Here is a 15,475-nt window from a genome sequence, read left to right as displayed (position 1 = left end):
CCCTCTCTCTCATACTCATCCTCTTCTCCTTCCTCAGTGACTTTCCTATCCCTCTTGCAGTTTATTCTTATCTCTCTCTCCCCTACATCTCCTTCCATTTCCCCTCTTTATCTCTCCCCTTTCCCTCCCTTCCCCTCCCCTCCTCCACGGAAAGAAAAGCTCCTTACGTGTGAAAGGAATGGAATTAGACACCTCTTCAAAGTCAGCAGAGTATTATTGTAATCGAGGGAGAGTGGGGAGGAGAAAGAGGGAGAGAAAGGGGAGGAAGAGGCAGAAAAAGGGGAGGAAAATGAGGGAGGAATCGGAGGAGGAAAGGGAGAAAGAAGGTACCTGAGCAGACCGAATGCTATGTGGGGAATTTCAGAATGCATTGTTATCCGAATGGGAGGGAGGAAAAGCTTAGTCCCTCGTTAGATATGCAGGGAAGTCATAACTTGGGAGGGAGACTGAGACATGATCTGTCCTAAATAAATACTTCCCAAATTCTTGGACGAAAACATTCCAAGATCCCTCTCTACCAGCAAAAAGTTCTGGATAATTCAGCTCTCAAATAATACACATTTTCATCACTCCAAAGCGAAAAGGAGAAATTCTCAGAATTTTGCTGTCGAAGTATAGTAAAAAAAAGAAAGAAAAGATCTTGAGAATCTAAAGTGCCCTTGGAAAGTCAGGCCTTGCGTTAGAATATTCAATACACTAGAAACCTAGGTGGGTACCTATACCTACCTATATTACCTATTATGATTAGATGAGATTTTGAGATATTCATCTAAAAAGATGAGGTATTTGTCTAGTATATCTCTAAAGTCTATAACTGTACTTAAAGATTATGTATAACGTATAACACACGTATTTGGACCATATGAAAATCGATAGCATTAAGTGAGCAATAAATACTCACTCACCATATTCTCCTGGAGGAGAGAAAAGCAAGTTTTCTTGGGCCTTTGAAAAGTATGAATTATAAATTTTCCCTCATAAAAGTAGACACTTGAAAGGGAAGAAGGAAGGAGAGGGAGGGGGAGAGGGAGAGAAACATGGGAAGGAGAGGGAGGGAGAGAGAGAGTAGAAACTTGAGATGGAGTGAGAGATCAAATGTGTGAAGTACCACTAGCTAACCATCTTTGAAACTTTGTTATGTTTATAGGTACCTGAGGTAGGTAGTAGGTACCAAGGAAAATTTGTTATACGAGTAGAGGAGATTTTTTAAGAATTTAATTTTCATTTACCTACGCTTTGAGAGAGAAAAAAATCCCAAGCACGTGAATCTAAACAAGAAAAAACCCCTTCTTAATAGGTACCTTTTTTATGGCAAATTCGTAATGGCAATTTCCCTATGGCAATTAGTAATGGTCTGAAATCTGAACTAATGAGAGGAAAAAGGCTTAAAGGCCTACTAACTTACAACATGAAAAGTATTTCCATTTGAATGTCTTTCTACAGTCGACTTTAAGAAGTTGGGTAATTCAGTTCAAAGTCTTGCTGCAGTCAACAGCAAGAAATATGTATACCTAAATATAGGTACAGATGGGTATAAAGTATAAACGGTGCCAGAAATAGAAGCTGTACATAAATGAGGTAAAAGTAATGCTTGAAATGTAAGAGAATACATCAATATTGGAAATAATGTAAATGAAGTCTAAGTAGCAACCAGTGCTGGAGAAGGCTTTATGATTTACAGAAGAAGAACAAGGATTGAGGAAGCTATAAGGATAGATAAAACGAAAGAGGGAGAGAGGATGACACAGAGAAAAGACAGAGCACGAAGGAGAGAAAAAGACTGATGCTAGAGACAAAAAATAGACTAAAAAATAGGGACAAGAAAGAGAGAAAAGAGAGAGAGAGATATGAAGAGCGAGAAGGGGGGGAAGTAACATAAAGTGGAATGTAAGAAAAGACTTTTTTTCCAAGAAAAAAGAATATGGAACAAAAATAGGAAGAACAAGGAAGAGACAGATGTAGAAGGTGAAGAAGAGAAAGATGGATGAGAGGAGAGAAGGACTAGGAAGGAGGAGGCAAAGGAGAACGAAGAGAAGGAGAAGAAAAAGGTGGAGGAGAAAGAGGAAGAGAAGAAAGAAAGAAAGGTTGTAAATTCCAGGCACGTTTCGCGTTAAATTAATGTTGTGTCAGGATGCCGGGTTCCAGGATTCTCCAGCCAGTGGCGTACGATGAGAGGGGAAGAGGGAGAAGGGGAGGAGAGGGGGAGAAGGGAAAAAGGGAGAAAAGGAAGAGAGGGAATCTGGAGAGAAAGGATAAAGGACATTAGGACGATTCGAGGTAGCAAGTATATAATGTAGAGAGGCAGGGGAAAAAGAAGAAGAAGGAGGAGGATAAGAAGGAGCAGGAAAAGGAGAAGAAGAAACAGAAGGAGGAGGAGAAGAAGGAGCAGGAAAAGGAGAAGAAGAAGAAACAGAAGAAGGAGAAGAAGAAGAAGAAGAAGAAGAAGAAGAAGAAGAAACAGAAGAAGGAGGATAAGAAGAAAACAAAGGAGGGAAGAGAAGAGACGAATAAGGAGGAGAAAGGAATAAAGGAAAGGCTAAGGTGAGGAAAATAAAGGGTATAATATTAGAACATTTCGGGGAAGAAAAGGGGGTGATAATAGGGGAGGGAATAAATTTAGGGAGGGAACAAAGGAAATAAGCATGTAAACTTTGCTACTGCTATAATAGAGTAACACTGCAGCATTGTAGGATTTTTCCCAATATCTCAATAATCCCAACATCCAATGTTTACCTACCATGCTGGCACCGGTCGCTATGCGCTTTCACATGTCATAGCTACTCATTTTCCTCACGAGGCAGAGTGGGAGCCAGTCACGGAATCAATCGTTTGCATGATACAAATTTCTTGACCCCGCCGGGAATCGAACCCGGGTCTCCCGCGTGCTAGGCGAGTGCAGTGACCACTACGTCATGGGAGCTGACCAGGGGTTTTTTTATGGCTCATATATCATAGGGACAGCAGGAAAAAGCACAGCCATCATATACATAGTTGCTCTCAGGAACAAGACTCCTGGACTCACCAGATTGGAAGGCGAGTGCAGTGACCACTACGTCATGGGAGCTGACCAGGGGTTTTTTTATGGCTCATATATCATAGGGACAGCAGGAAAAAGCACGGCCATCATATACATAGTTGCTCTCAGGAACAAGACTCCTGGACTCACCAGATTGAAACATGATTTCGCTGATCAGGAGCCACTTGTTGGAGAAGTACATCTGGAGCTTGAGATACTTGGCCTGCTTGTGGTGCAGCTTGATGGTGACATTGCGAGCTTTCTCAAACAAGGGAGCGCGAAGCGCGACCCCATGCACAACCCCGCGAAGCCCCCGGGAGCGCGCAGCGCGACCGTATACGCACCCCCGCGTAGCGAACACGCGAAGCCCCCGGGGGGTGGAGGGGGGCGAAGCCCCCCTCCCGAGCACGAAGTGCGAGTTGCATTGAAATACAAAAGGGTCTTTTGGGAGAGACCACATTCCCCTCTGCGCTTATACACCACTGATCTTTTTTTTTAAGAAGAAGCTATACCCGGAATTTCCTATTTCTTTGTCTGATTTTCTTCTCTACTCCCCCATGGGTACATATCTCTCCCTCATATGTGTATACAACTCCCTCCTATACATTTCCTTCCTTATACATGTGTGTACATCTCTTCCTTCTTTGTGTCTCATTTCCTTTATTTACTCACTTGTTTGTTTTCATCCTCTTCCTCTTCTTCTTCGTCCCTTTTCACCTACTATTTCTCCACACGTCTCTTTCCCTCTATTACTACCTCCTGTCTTTTCCTATGCAGATGTGAACTCTCTCCCTCTCTCTAAAAGAGACTTAAATCCTTAATCCATTCCAAGGAGCTCTCCTTGTTTACAAATTCCTTAGTATTCAAGGAATGTGTTTTAAAATTAAAGAAAAGAGACTTAAATCCTTAATCCATTCCAAGGAGCTCTCCTTGTTTACAAATTCCTTAGTATTCAAGGAATGTGTTTTAAAATTAAAGTTACTTATTATTGCATTGCAATACATGCAATACATGCATTGCAAAGGTCTTTTGGGAGAGACCACATTCCCCTCTGCGCTTATACACCACTGATCTTTTTTTTTTTTTAAGAAGAAGCTATACCCGGAATTTCCTATTTCTTTGTCTGATTTTCTTCTCTACTCCCCCATGGGTACATATCTCTCCCTCATATGTACCTATTATTGCATTGAAATACAAAAGGGTCTTTTGGGAGAGACCACATTCCCCTCTGCGCTTATACACCACTGATCTTTTTTTTTTAAGAAGAAGCTATACCCGGAATTTCCTATTTCTTTGTCTGATTTTCTTCTCTACTCCCCCATGTGTATTGTGTACATATCCCTCCCTCATATGTGCATAAGCTATACCCGGAATTTCCTATTTCTTTGTCTGATTTTCTTCTCTACTCCCCCATGTGTATTGTGTACATATCCCTCCCTCATATGTGTATATGTATACAACTCCCTCCTATACATTTCCCTCCTTATACATGTGTGTACATCTCTTCCTTCTTTGTGTCTCATTTCCTTTATTTACTCACTTGTTTGTTTTCATACTCTTCCTCTTCTTCGTCGTCCCTTTTCACCTACTATTTCTCCACACTTCTCTTCTCCCCTTTTACTTCCTGTCTCTTCTTTTGCTATGACAAAAATATCTTCATTTTGCTTAATTCCTCTTTGGTGATCAACAGATGATCAATTGGCATGTGAACGACAGGTCAAGCCACGAAAACAAGGAAATCTTACTGAAGAAGCCATTAGATCTTATTCCGCTTCTAAAATGAGGCATTGCGCAAAATGTAACCCATTACCGCCACTGAACAGCAAATCCAGCTACCCGGCAAACTTTATAACGTAGAAATGTTAACTCCAATATGAATCTCCTCTCTATATACGCAGTGTGATAATAGCACGGATATATCCAACGTATCTACCTACGCTAATACATAATATACGTGCCTCCTAGTGCACAATAGAACATACCTCTATTGCATATTACAATAACCATTATCGAGCATGTAGAAGCTAGAGAGACGGGCTTTGTCAATATGTTAATATCCTCCAACTACGTGTACTTGGGCTTTATCAGTTCGAGTTTCGAGTAATCGAACAATTTTTCCCTCTCCCATAATACACAGCTTATTGATGCATTACAGTATTAATACTCGGAATAGAGAATTTCTAGATAGGGTGACATAGGGAAATTTTACTTCTCTATCAGTCGGCAACAAAAAGCAAATATGTAATTTATTTCCTCTGTGAGACTGAGCCCTTTATCAGTTTGGCGCACAGTGGCCGAAAAATGATTATTCAAGCTGTGTCCACACAGATGTCAATCGACATCGATCCACCTGGCCTTTTGATTTCGACAATTAAAAGCGCGTGTTCCCATTAATAGTATTAATATTAACCCATAAGAATGATAGTCCTAGAGAATTTAGTCGAGGAAATCTAACCCCTATAGAATGGGCTCCACCAGGTCCTGTTTCAGAAAGCAAAAGTTATGAGTGTTATGACGTAATATTACAGAAGAAGAACCTTTGGAATTTCTAAGCCAACTTAAAAGCTACTGAGAAGTACGTCAAAATATTGCAAAAAACTGTTTACTGAACTGAAATGGAGAAGTGTAAATTCATATACATACATTGGTATTGGTATAAGTAGGGCCATTGGCCTTAATAAACGCCCTTTGTCACTGCGACCTGGTTAGATCTTGTGTTGTTTTCGGCGTTGGGAGTATATCTTAATAGAGCATTGAACACTCTCCAAAAGATGTTTGTCGGAGATGTGTGCAGATTTCAAAATAAAGCAGAAGGAGGGAGGAAATAGAGCAATTCAGTGACGGAAATCTATGAGAACTAATAGAAATAGAAGACATGGAAACACTTTGGAAACTATTCAAGGAATATAGAGGTACTTAATTCAAGGAAGATATGAAACTGTGCTTAGTTTGAACTTAAACTTGGAGACAATCTGGGACGAAGTTGAGGGTTTCTCTCAAGGGATCCATTAAACATCAATTTAGGGAACAGTGCTGCGAAAATTATTACCATTATACGTAGATACTATGGGAGCGCAGACTACGTAATAATATGCATGTACATATATTATTTTCTCATTAATATGTATATTGTATAGGTTCTAAGAAGGCTGAAGAATGAATTCAATCTACTTCTCTTCGAGTCACCCCTATCCGTAAAATATGTGTCTACTTTGTGCATTTTTATTATGTTTTATCCCTTTATTTATTATTTGTTTATTTTTATCTTTTAACAACACCTCTCAGTCACCGTCATTGTTGCTATGTATGAAATGAATATATAATGCCACTTCATTTACATATTTATACATGGACTCGTACATATGTTAAGGCGGTCTCTTCCTGATCCCTTATGTGCCGCGTCCATTTTATTTTGGACTATTGCACTGCAATCTACATAAATACCCTACTCTCCTTCATCCCTACACCATACCAACATATATTATTTTCTCATTAATATGTATATTGTATAGGTTCTAAGAAGGCTGAAGAATGAATTCAATCTACTTCTCTTCGAGTCACCCCTATCCGTAAAATATGTGTCTACTTTGTGCATTTTTATTATGTTTTATCCCTTTATTTATTATTTGTTTATTTTTATCTTTTAACAACACCTCTCAGTCACCGTCATTGTTGCTATGTATGAAATGAATATATAATGCCACTTCATTTACATATTTATACATGGACTCGTACATATGTTAAGGCGGTCTCTTCCTGATCCCTTATGTGCCGCGTCCATTTTATTTTGGACTATTGCACTGCAATCTACATAAATACCCTACTTTCCTTCATCAACCCCTCTTTCTTCTTCAATGTTTGCCCTCTTTCTTCAATATGACAACTTCTGTCAGCATAAATCCGCTACAGGAATAACTTCCCTCCCTCTCCCTTTCTGTCTCTCCCTCCCTCTCTCTCTCTCTCTTTCTGACTGATCCCATCATAAGTTCCTCAAGTCCCTTTCCTAATACCATCTTAGCTTTCTTCCTCTTCCTCTCTCTTTCTTCTCCCTCCCTCTTTTTCTCTCATGACATTTCAATTTACTTTCAACCCAAGTCATTTCTCGGGTTTCAAAATTTGCCACTCCCGAGCTTATCATTTTCTTATCAACAACAGCGTTACCCCCTTCCCATATCTCTCTCTCTCTCTCTCCACTCTACACCTCTCTCTCTCCCTCCCCCACTTCTTCTGGGATAACCCTTCTCTTCCATTTTTCTCCCACTCTCTTTCCTCACCTCTCTACCTCGATAAGGGTGGGATTCTCTCCTTCTCGATTTCTCTCCCACCCTCACATTTACATACATCTCTGTTCTATTTTCTGCACTCTTCCCTCCCTCTTTCTCTTTGTTACTATTCACTTCTCTATACTCTTCAATTCCCTTCCTTAATCCAAAATTTACTTTCTAGTTCCTTCTATCTCCTATAGATAGTACACCGCTACACCCTTCTCTCTCATTCACTTCACTTCCACCTATTCTCTCTCTCTCTCTCATACTCATCCTCTTCTCCTTCCTCAGTGACTTTCCTATCCCTCTTGCAGTTTATTCTTATCTCTCTCTCCCCTACATCTCCTTCCATTTCCCCTCTTTATCTCTCCCCTTTCCCTCCCTTCCCTCCCCTCCTCCACGGAAAGAAAAGCTCCTTACGTGTGAAAGGAATGGAATTAGACACCTCTTCAAAGTCAGCAGAGTATTATTGTAAACGAGGGAGAGAGGGGAGGAGAAAGAGGGAGAAAAGGGGAGGAAAAGGGAGAGAAAGGAGGGAAAAAGAGATAAGGGAGGAATCGGAAGGGGAAAGGGAGAAAGAAGGTACCTGAGCAGACCGACTGCTATGTGGGGAATTTCAGAATGCATTGTTATCTGAATGGGAGGAAGGGAAAGCTTAATCCCTCGTTAGATATGCAGGGAAGTCATAACTTGGGAGGGAGACTGAGACATGATCTGTCCTAAATAAATACTTCCCAAATTCTTGGACGAAAACATTCCAAGATCCCTCTCTACCAGCAAAAAGTTCTAGATAATTCAGCTCTCAAATAATACACATTTTCATCACTCCAAAGCGATTTGAGGAAAGGAGAAATTCTCAGAATTTTGCTGTCGAAATATAGTAAAAAAAAGAAGAAAAGATCTTGAGAATCTAAAGTGCCCTTGGAAAGTCAGGCCTTGCGTTAGAATATTCAATATACTAGAAACCTAGGTGGGTACCTATACCTACCTATTACATATTATGATTAGATGAGATTTTGAGATATTCATCTAAAAAGATGAGGTATTTGTCTAGTATATCTCTAAAGTCTATAACTGTACTTAAAGATTATGTATAACGTATAACACACGTATTTGGACCATATGAAAATCGATAGCATTAAGTGAGCAATAAATACTCACTCACCATATTCTCCTGGAGGAGAGAAAAGCAAGTTTTCTTGGCCTTTAAAAAGTATGAATTATAAATTTTCCCTCATAAAAGTAGACACTTGAAAGGGAAGAAGGAAGGAGAGGGAGGGGGAGAGGGAGAGAAACATGGGAAGGAGAGGGAGGGAGAGAGAGAGAGAGAGAGAGTAGAAACTTGAGATGGAGTGAGAGATCAAATGTGTGAAGTACCACTAGCTAACCACCTTTGAAACTTTATGTTTATAGGTACCTCAGGTAGGTAGTAGGTACCAAGGAAAATTTGTTATACGAGTAGAGGAGATTTTTTAAGAACTTAATTTTCATTTACCTACGCTTTGAGAGAAAAAAAAATCCCAAGCACGTGAATCTAAACAAGAAAAAACCCCTTCTTAATAGGTACCTTTATTATGGCAAATTCGTAATGGCAATTTCCCTATGGCAATTAGTAATGGTCTGAAATCTGAACTAATGAAAGGAAAAAGGCTTAAAGGCCTACTTAGAAATTTTCCCTCATAAAAGTAGACACTTGAAAGGGAAGAAGGAAGGAGAGGGAGGGGGAGAGGGAGAGAAACATGGGAAGGAGAGGGAGAGTAGAAACTTGAGATGGAGTGAGAGATCAAATGTGTGAAGTACCACTAGCTAACCACCTTTGAAACTTTGTTATGTTTATAGGTACCTGAGGTAGGTAGTAGGTGAAAATTAAAAGAGGAAAACCAAGGAAAATTCACTATACCAAGGAAAATTTGTTATACGAGTAGAGGAGATTTTTTAAGAATTTAATTTTCATTTACCTACGCTTTGAGAGAAAAAAAATCCCAAGCACGTGAATCTAAACAAGAAAAACCCCTTCTTAATAGGTAAGGTACCTTTTTTATGGCAAATTCGTAATGGCAATTTTCCCTATGGCAATTAGTAATGGTCTGAAATCTGAACTAATGAGAGGAAAAAGGCTTAAAGGCCTACTTACAACATGAAAAGTATTTCCATTTGAATGTCTTTCTACAGTCGACTTTAAGAAGTTGGGTAATTCATTTCAAAGTCTTGCTGCAGTCAACAGCAAGAAATATGTATACCTAAATATAGGTACAGATGGGTATAAAGTATAAACGGTGCCAGAAATAGAAGCTGTACATAAATGAGGTAAAAAGTGAGCCGAGTGCGAGTCGAAGGTCTTTACTTCCCCCTGCGGCATCGTGTAGCTCACCAGACCCTCTGTAAAGAAAGAACAAAAATCCATCAGTAATGTTTGGGTATATCCATTATTTAATATCATTATTTTATCTTTGTCACAATTTTTGCCACAGCACATTTTTCAAAATCTGATTTCACCGAATCAATTATGTTATTTTTGCCTGTTCCTACTCACAATAGTTTAATCGTCCTCACGAGGTTCAGTCGTTCAGTGGACCCAAATTGGGAGAGCGAAAAAGAACAAAAGAAACTCCGACCTCACCGGGAATCGAACTCGGACCCCCTCTATGTTGCATCACGATCATACTCATCAGTTAGTATGTTCTTCATCATATGGGTGAGAAGAGACACAATACTCAGACTCTCCCATCAGATGCTAGCTCAAAACGAGAGCACCAGAAAGTAGCCCAGCCGAATTCTGACGATCTCAAATAATGAGACCACAGTATACCGGTATACTCTATACAACTTTTTTTTCCTGATAGTACTCGTATATTAAGCAAGAAAGCCCATTTTGGAGTTCACTGATACTGAACCTCATCAGGACGATTTGTGACTTTTAAACGAAATCCCTCAAGAAGAAAGAAAAGGAACAATCACATTTCCTGACAACCGCATTATTTTCTACAAGATTTCTTCTTTCTTTTCCTTCCCTCTCTTTTCTTCTTTCTCTCTTACTCCCTCTCTCCCGTCCTCTCTCTTTCTCTTCTTCTCTCCAGCTCTCTCTCTTATTCTCTCTTCTTAGGGCTCGTCCTATTCTCTCATTTCTCTCTAACCCTCTCATTCCATCTCTCTTCTTCTTATTTCCTCTTCTTCTATCTTAACCTATACTCTCTCTTTCTCCCTCTCTATCTTTCTCTCTCTCCCTCCCCGTGTGTCTCTCCTTTTCTTATTTCCTCCTTCTCCTTCTCCTCCTCCTCCTCCTCCTCTCTCTCTCTCTCTCTCTTTCCCTCATGTACCTTAACCTATTCTCTCCTTCCTCTCTCTCTCTCTCTTTCCCTCATGTACCTTAACCTATTCTCTCCTTCCTCTCTCTCTCTCTCTCTTCCCCCGTCTGTCTCTCTTTTTCTTATTTCCTCCTTTAATATCTTAACATATTTTCTCCCCTCTCTCTCTCTTCCTCCTCAGTGACGTCACAGTTGTGAGTAACTTCATGTCATACAGGAACTTCCTCCAGTCTGTTCTTCAGGATTTCCATGCATTTCTGATTCCCTATATTATAACTCCCCCTGGAGGGAACACGGGAACAGTACCCCCGGTGAAAAACTACAGCACTCGAAGTGTTCTACAATTTTTCCATGCATTTCTGATTTCCTATATCAGGGTTTTCCAACTAGCGGCCCGCGGGCCACGTGGCCCGCCAGACCATTTTTGTGGCCCGCGAAACTTTTAAGGATTTATACCTACTTGCCTAAATGTAAAAAAAAGAGTTTGGTTTGGAAAAATCTTCGAATTTTGAAATTCTAATATAATAAAATGCTCGCGTACGTACATATGTGGCCCGCGAAGTACCTCCCAATGTAGCATGTGGCCCGCATACACATGGAAGTTGGAAACCCCTGCCCTATATTATAACTCCCCCGGAGGGAACACGGGAACAGTACCCCCGGTGAAAAACTACAGCACTCGAAGCGTTCTACAATGATGCCATAGACCAGCCGTTCCCAATTTACCCTGTCGTCATGGACAACTAATAGGTATCTGTATCTGATAAAGTCCATTGCCGTCTATGGGCAACTATACCTGTAAAGTGCTTGAAAAAGGTTCATGGTTTATAGTTTTTCCTGGAGTTCTTTTTTTGGCGAAATACCGGAATAGCCTTAGTTAGGAAACGAGCTTTCGATAGAGTGATATTGATCTGTTTACTCAATTTTTCTGTACAAATGTAACAGAGCGAAGAGGAAACTTCTAGAATCAGAAAGAACCCTTTCTCGGTCTTTTGACTAAATTTTCGCTTAAAAAAAAAAAAAAATTGGTTCGGGTAGAAGAAAAATCGGTTTATACGAGCTGAATAGTAACCTAGTAAGTTTTGGTACGTGGATTCTCAAGTTGGACACCGCTACGCCAGATCCACAGAAGCGTACGGGAGCACCTCCCAGCATAATAATAAGTGTCAGATTTTATTTTTGCTTTCTACTCGAGTGGGGAGCTTTCCTTTTCCACTCAGGACGCAAGTTTATGCGCCTCCAGAGAGGAGACCTACATAATCACTAACATATTTTCTAATATACACAACACAAAACTTTTCTTGACTTTTTGTTTCTTCTATATGTATTTCCATCCACATCTTCCCAACCTTCTCCTTGTTATTCTATACTCTTTCTTCTTTTCCTTCTCGCCTTCTGCATCTTTGCTTCATTCTATTCCTTCTCCCACTTCTTCCCTTTCTCTTATTTTATTTATTCTTCTATGTATTTTCCTCCCTTTTTCTTCTATTCCTTATCGTCAATTCTTTTTCATTTTCTTCCTCTCCTCCCTTTATTAGTGATATTCTTCTTCTTTCCATTCTTGCGGAAAGCCGACCCATCAAACACGCTGCTTTCTATGTTTCTATCAAGTCAAAACTTCACAGCACAGCTCGTCATGTCTGACATGTTAACGGGACTTTTCACCCCTCGGAAAAAAGAACAACAGAAATCACGACCTACATAATCACTAACATATTTTCTAATATACACAACACAAAACTTTTCTTGACTTTTTGTTTCTTCTATGTATTTCCATCCACACTCCACATCCTCTCCTTGTTTTTCTATACTCTTTCTTCTTTTCCTTCTCACCTTCTGCATCTTTGCGTCTTCTTTCTGTTCTTTCTCCCACTTCTTCCCTTTTTATTTTATTTATTCTTCTATGTATTTTCATCCACATCTTCCCAACCTTCTTCTTGTTATTCTATACTCTTTCGCCTCTTCTTTATCTTTGCTTCTTCTTTCTATTCTTTCTCCCACTTCTTCCCTTTCTTTTATTTTCTTCATCTCTAGAGTTATGTCATTTTGTTTCTACTCTCTTTTGTTCCTTCTTTGATTTTTCCTTTTTCTCATTTTCTTCCTCTTCTCCCTTTATTAGTGATATTCTTCTTCTATTTTTACTCCTCCAACATAGACCGCTTGTTTAGTCTTGGTACTCTCCGGTCGTTATTTTCTAGCTGAAGGATTTATTTTCGTGGCACTCATTTCATTTCCCATTCTTGCGGAAAGCCGACCCATCAAACAAGCTGCTTACTATCAAGTCAAAACTTACAGCACAGCTCGTCATGTCTAACTAAATATGGAACTCAAGAGGCTGTTAGCTTAAGGGGCCTTTGAAGCATAACTTGCATTTTTCTATTGCTAGATTTTGATCTGGCATTTCTTGGAAAAAAGGTGGAGGAGGAGGAGGAGGAGGAGGAAAATGTAATAAATGACAAGGAAGATATTTATGAACAAGCAGAAAGTAGAAACAGAAAAGAAAATAAAAAAAAGGAGAGAAAGAGAGTTTGATGAAAATTTTTGAACATGGAAAAATTTACAAGTGAAAAATTAGATAGGTATATAGCAAGTAGGTACATAGTCGGCAATTAATTAAGCAAAGTGCTATCGTTCTCTCCATTGCTTTCTCAATGTAGACATTGTAGACAGACATATTTGTCTTTCTAGCTTTCTTTTCATGTTAAGTGTAGAACAAACCACTAAAAAGGAATTTTAATTGTGTTGAGCATTGTCAAATGCTTGTCACAAAATGTCGTTCCCCGCTACGTTAAGTGTAGAACAAACCACTAAAAAGGAATTTTAATTGTGTTGAGCATTGTCAAATGCTTGTCACAAAATGTCGTTCCCCGCTACACAGCAAGTTTTTTCCTAAAGTTCTTTATTTTCTGCTTCGACACCTCTTCAGAGAAGTTCTATAATTGACCTTCACTTTTCTATCCATTCTTGTTTCCTCTTTCATTCTTGTCTTTCTCTTTTTCCATGTTTATTCTCTGTTGATTGTTCTTTTCTTTTTTTATATCTATCAATTCCTTCTCTTGGTAATTGGTATGTGATTAACTCCTGGGACTATTTATTCTGTCATGAGATGTCTGCATGAAGGCAAGTCCGTCAACGTTGAGACTGTTGAGAGAGACCTAGAAACTGACCAACATAAAGTTAACATGAGACATCTTTCATTTGTACTGTTTGTAGAACCAGAGGTAAATACAATGGTTCTGCAGTCTAATCTTTAAGTTTAGATTTTAGGTTTAGGACTGATCTAACTCTTTTGTCCAGCTAACACTCAAGAGGTGCGAGACTAGTAGAATACGGAAAAGGAAAAAAAAGTTAATTTTTTATTTGAAAAAAGGAAGAAGAAAAATCGTTAGGAGTTCATGTGAAAATAAAATCTCGTGCCATAATGTGACTTGAGATTCTCCGATGTTTGTTATATTCTATCAGCGTTATCTCTCGTCATTAAAATGTTATCTTTATCAATTACACTAAGCGTAAAGTTAGTTTAAATTTCGATTATCCAGCTTTATTTCACGCGATTCCGTCTTTATCCTGAAAGCGTCTTCATGTGCTTTATTCAGCTATTCCGTCCTTATTTATATCGAAGCATTTTCGAGTACGTGGACTTCTTTCAAGGCAGCTTTTGTAGTCTGATCTGTAGGTATTTACTATGTGTAGAAGGCCCGAGATTTAGGCCGGCCACTCACGCTCCGACTGGCTGACCTAGCTTCCGTTTTCCGTCCTTATTTATATCGAAGCATTTTCGAGTACGTGGACTTCTTTCAAGGCAGCTTTTGTAGTCTGATCTGTAGGTATGTACTATGTATAGAAGGCCCGAGATTTAGGCCGGCCACTCACGCTCCGACTGGCTGACCTAGATCTGTCAGACCGCCGGCACGTCTGTGACCAGCCTAAATGCTGACTTACCTTCGTGTAGACATCCCATAAGTTCAATCCGCATACACACAGTCCTCATTTGTTCACTGTAAGGTATAATCCGCACTTTGGATGCTATGATGGCTGGGTCGAACTTCTGGTCCGCGACAGTGTACGTGTTAATATTCCCGGGGACAATCTGAAAGAGAGACAAATAAAAAGAGGATGGTTTAGTAAAGTTTTATTTGAAAATTAAGTTTCTTAAAGGTAGAAAATATACTTTTATTTTTATTGTATCGATTGCAGACTTACTATAGAATTATTTGGTGCTGTAGGGTAGGACCTGCTACTGCAATATAATTCGTCTTTGTACAGGCCTTAGTTAATTTGTAAACAACTTAGGATGAAATGAAGGAGTTAATCTCTCTTTCTTTGAACAATTCTTAGAATATTGGTCCGTTACCTAAAGGTAAAGTTACTTTCATACCACTTAAGCAAAGAAAGTGTACATTATCGAGGTCTCCTTTACTCTCAAACGCAAGTTTTCTCATGTGAGCTTTGATGAATAAATTGCTCATCTAAAACGAAAACAATACGGAGTCCAAGCATGTGGTGTATATTCCACTTTTTTCTCATACGGAAGAGAGAAAAAAATCATTGGGTATTTTTTTCTCCAGTTTTTCCAAACTCCGTTCCCTCTTCAATTTTCTCAATCTTGAAGCTCAAAAAATTCTCAACCTTTTTCCCTCTTTCGTCTGACAAAATAAGTATCTGTATTAAAACCGATACTCTGTGTTAAGGTTGACCAGTGACGGCCAAGGATTCAGATTTTTGGGGAGAGGGAAAGCGGCTTGTAAGTGGGCAAAAAATAAAGAAATTCTCATTGTTGTAAAAAAGATGACACGTAAATCAAAGAATGAAGAAATATGGTCGCCAAAATTTCACAAGTGCCAACTTTAATGGCTGTAGTAAATTCTAAAAAATGACAGAGAAAATTC

The 15,475-nt window shown here is 39.3% G+C and overlaps 1 protein-coding gene across 1 annotated transcript in view; it reads right to left on the bottom strand.

Annotated features, from left to right (window-relative positions):
* LOC103513721 (discoidin domain-containing receptor 2-like) overlaps window positions 1-15,475 on the bottom strand; it is a gene marked incomplete at its 5' end in the record, with an annotated part of 60,943 nt that overhangs the window by 20,331 nt on the left and 25,137 nt on the right. The window contains 2 exons of the mRNA XM_026826846.1: window positions 9,602-9,660; window positions 14,529-14,676. Coding sequence (XP_026682647.1) covers window positions 9,602-9,660; window positions 14,529-14,676 — 207 coding nt within the window. The remainder of the gene's footprint in view (window positions 1-9,601; window positions 9,661-14,528; window positions 14,677-15,475) is intronic.

This window comes from Diaphorina citri, unplaced genomic scaffold, assembly GCF_000475195.1.
Source record: "Diaphorina citri unplaced genomic scaffold, Diaci psyllid genome assembly version 1.1 scaffold1013, whole genome shotgun sequence".
Lineage (NCBI taxonomy): Eukaryota > Metazoa > Arthropoda > Insecta > Hemiptera > Psyllidae > Diaphorina > Diaphorina citri.
The sequence above is the reverse complement of the archived record's forward strand: the minus strand, read 5'-3'. Positions and strand labels throughout refer to the sequence as shown.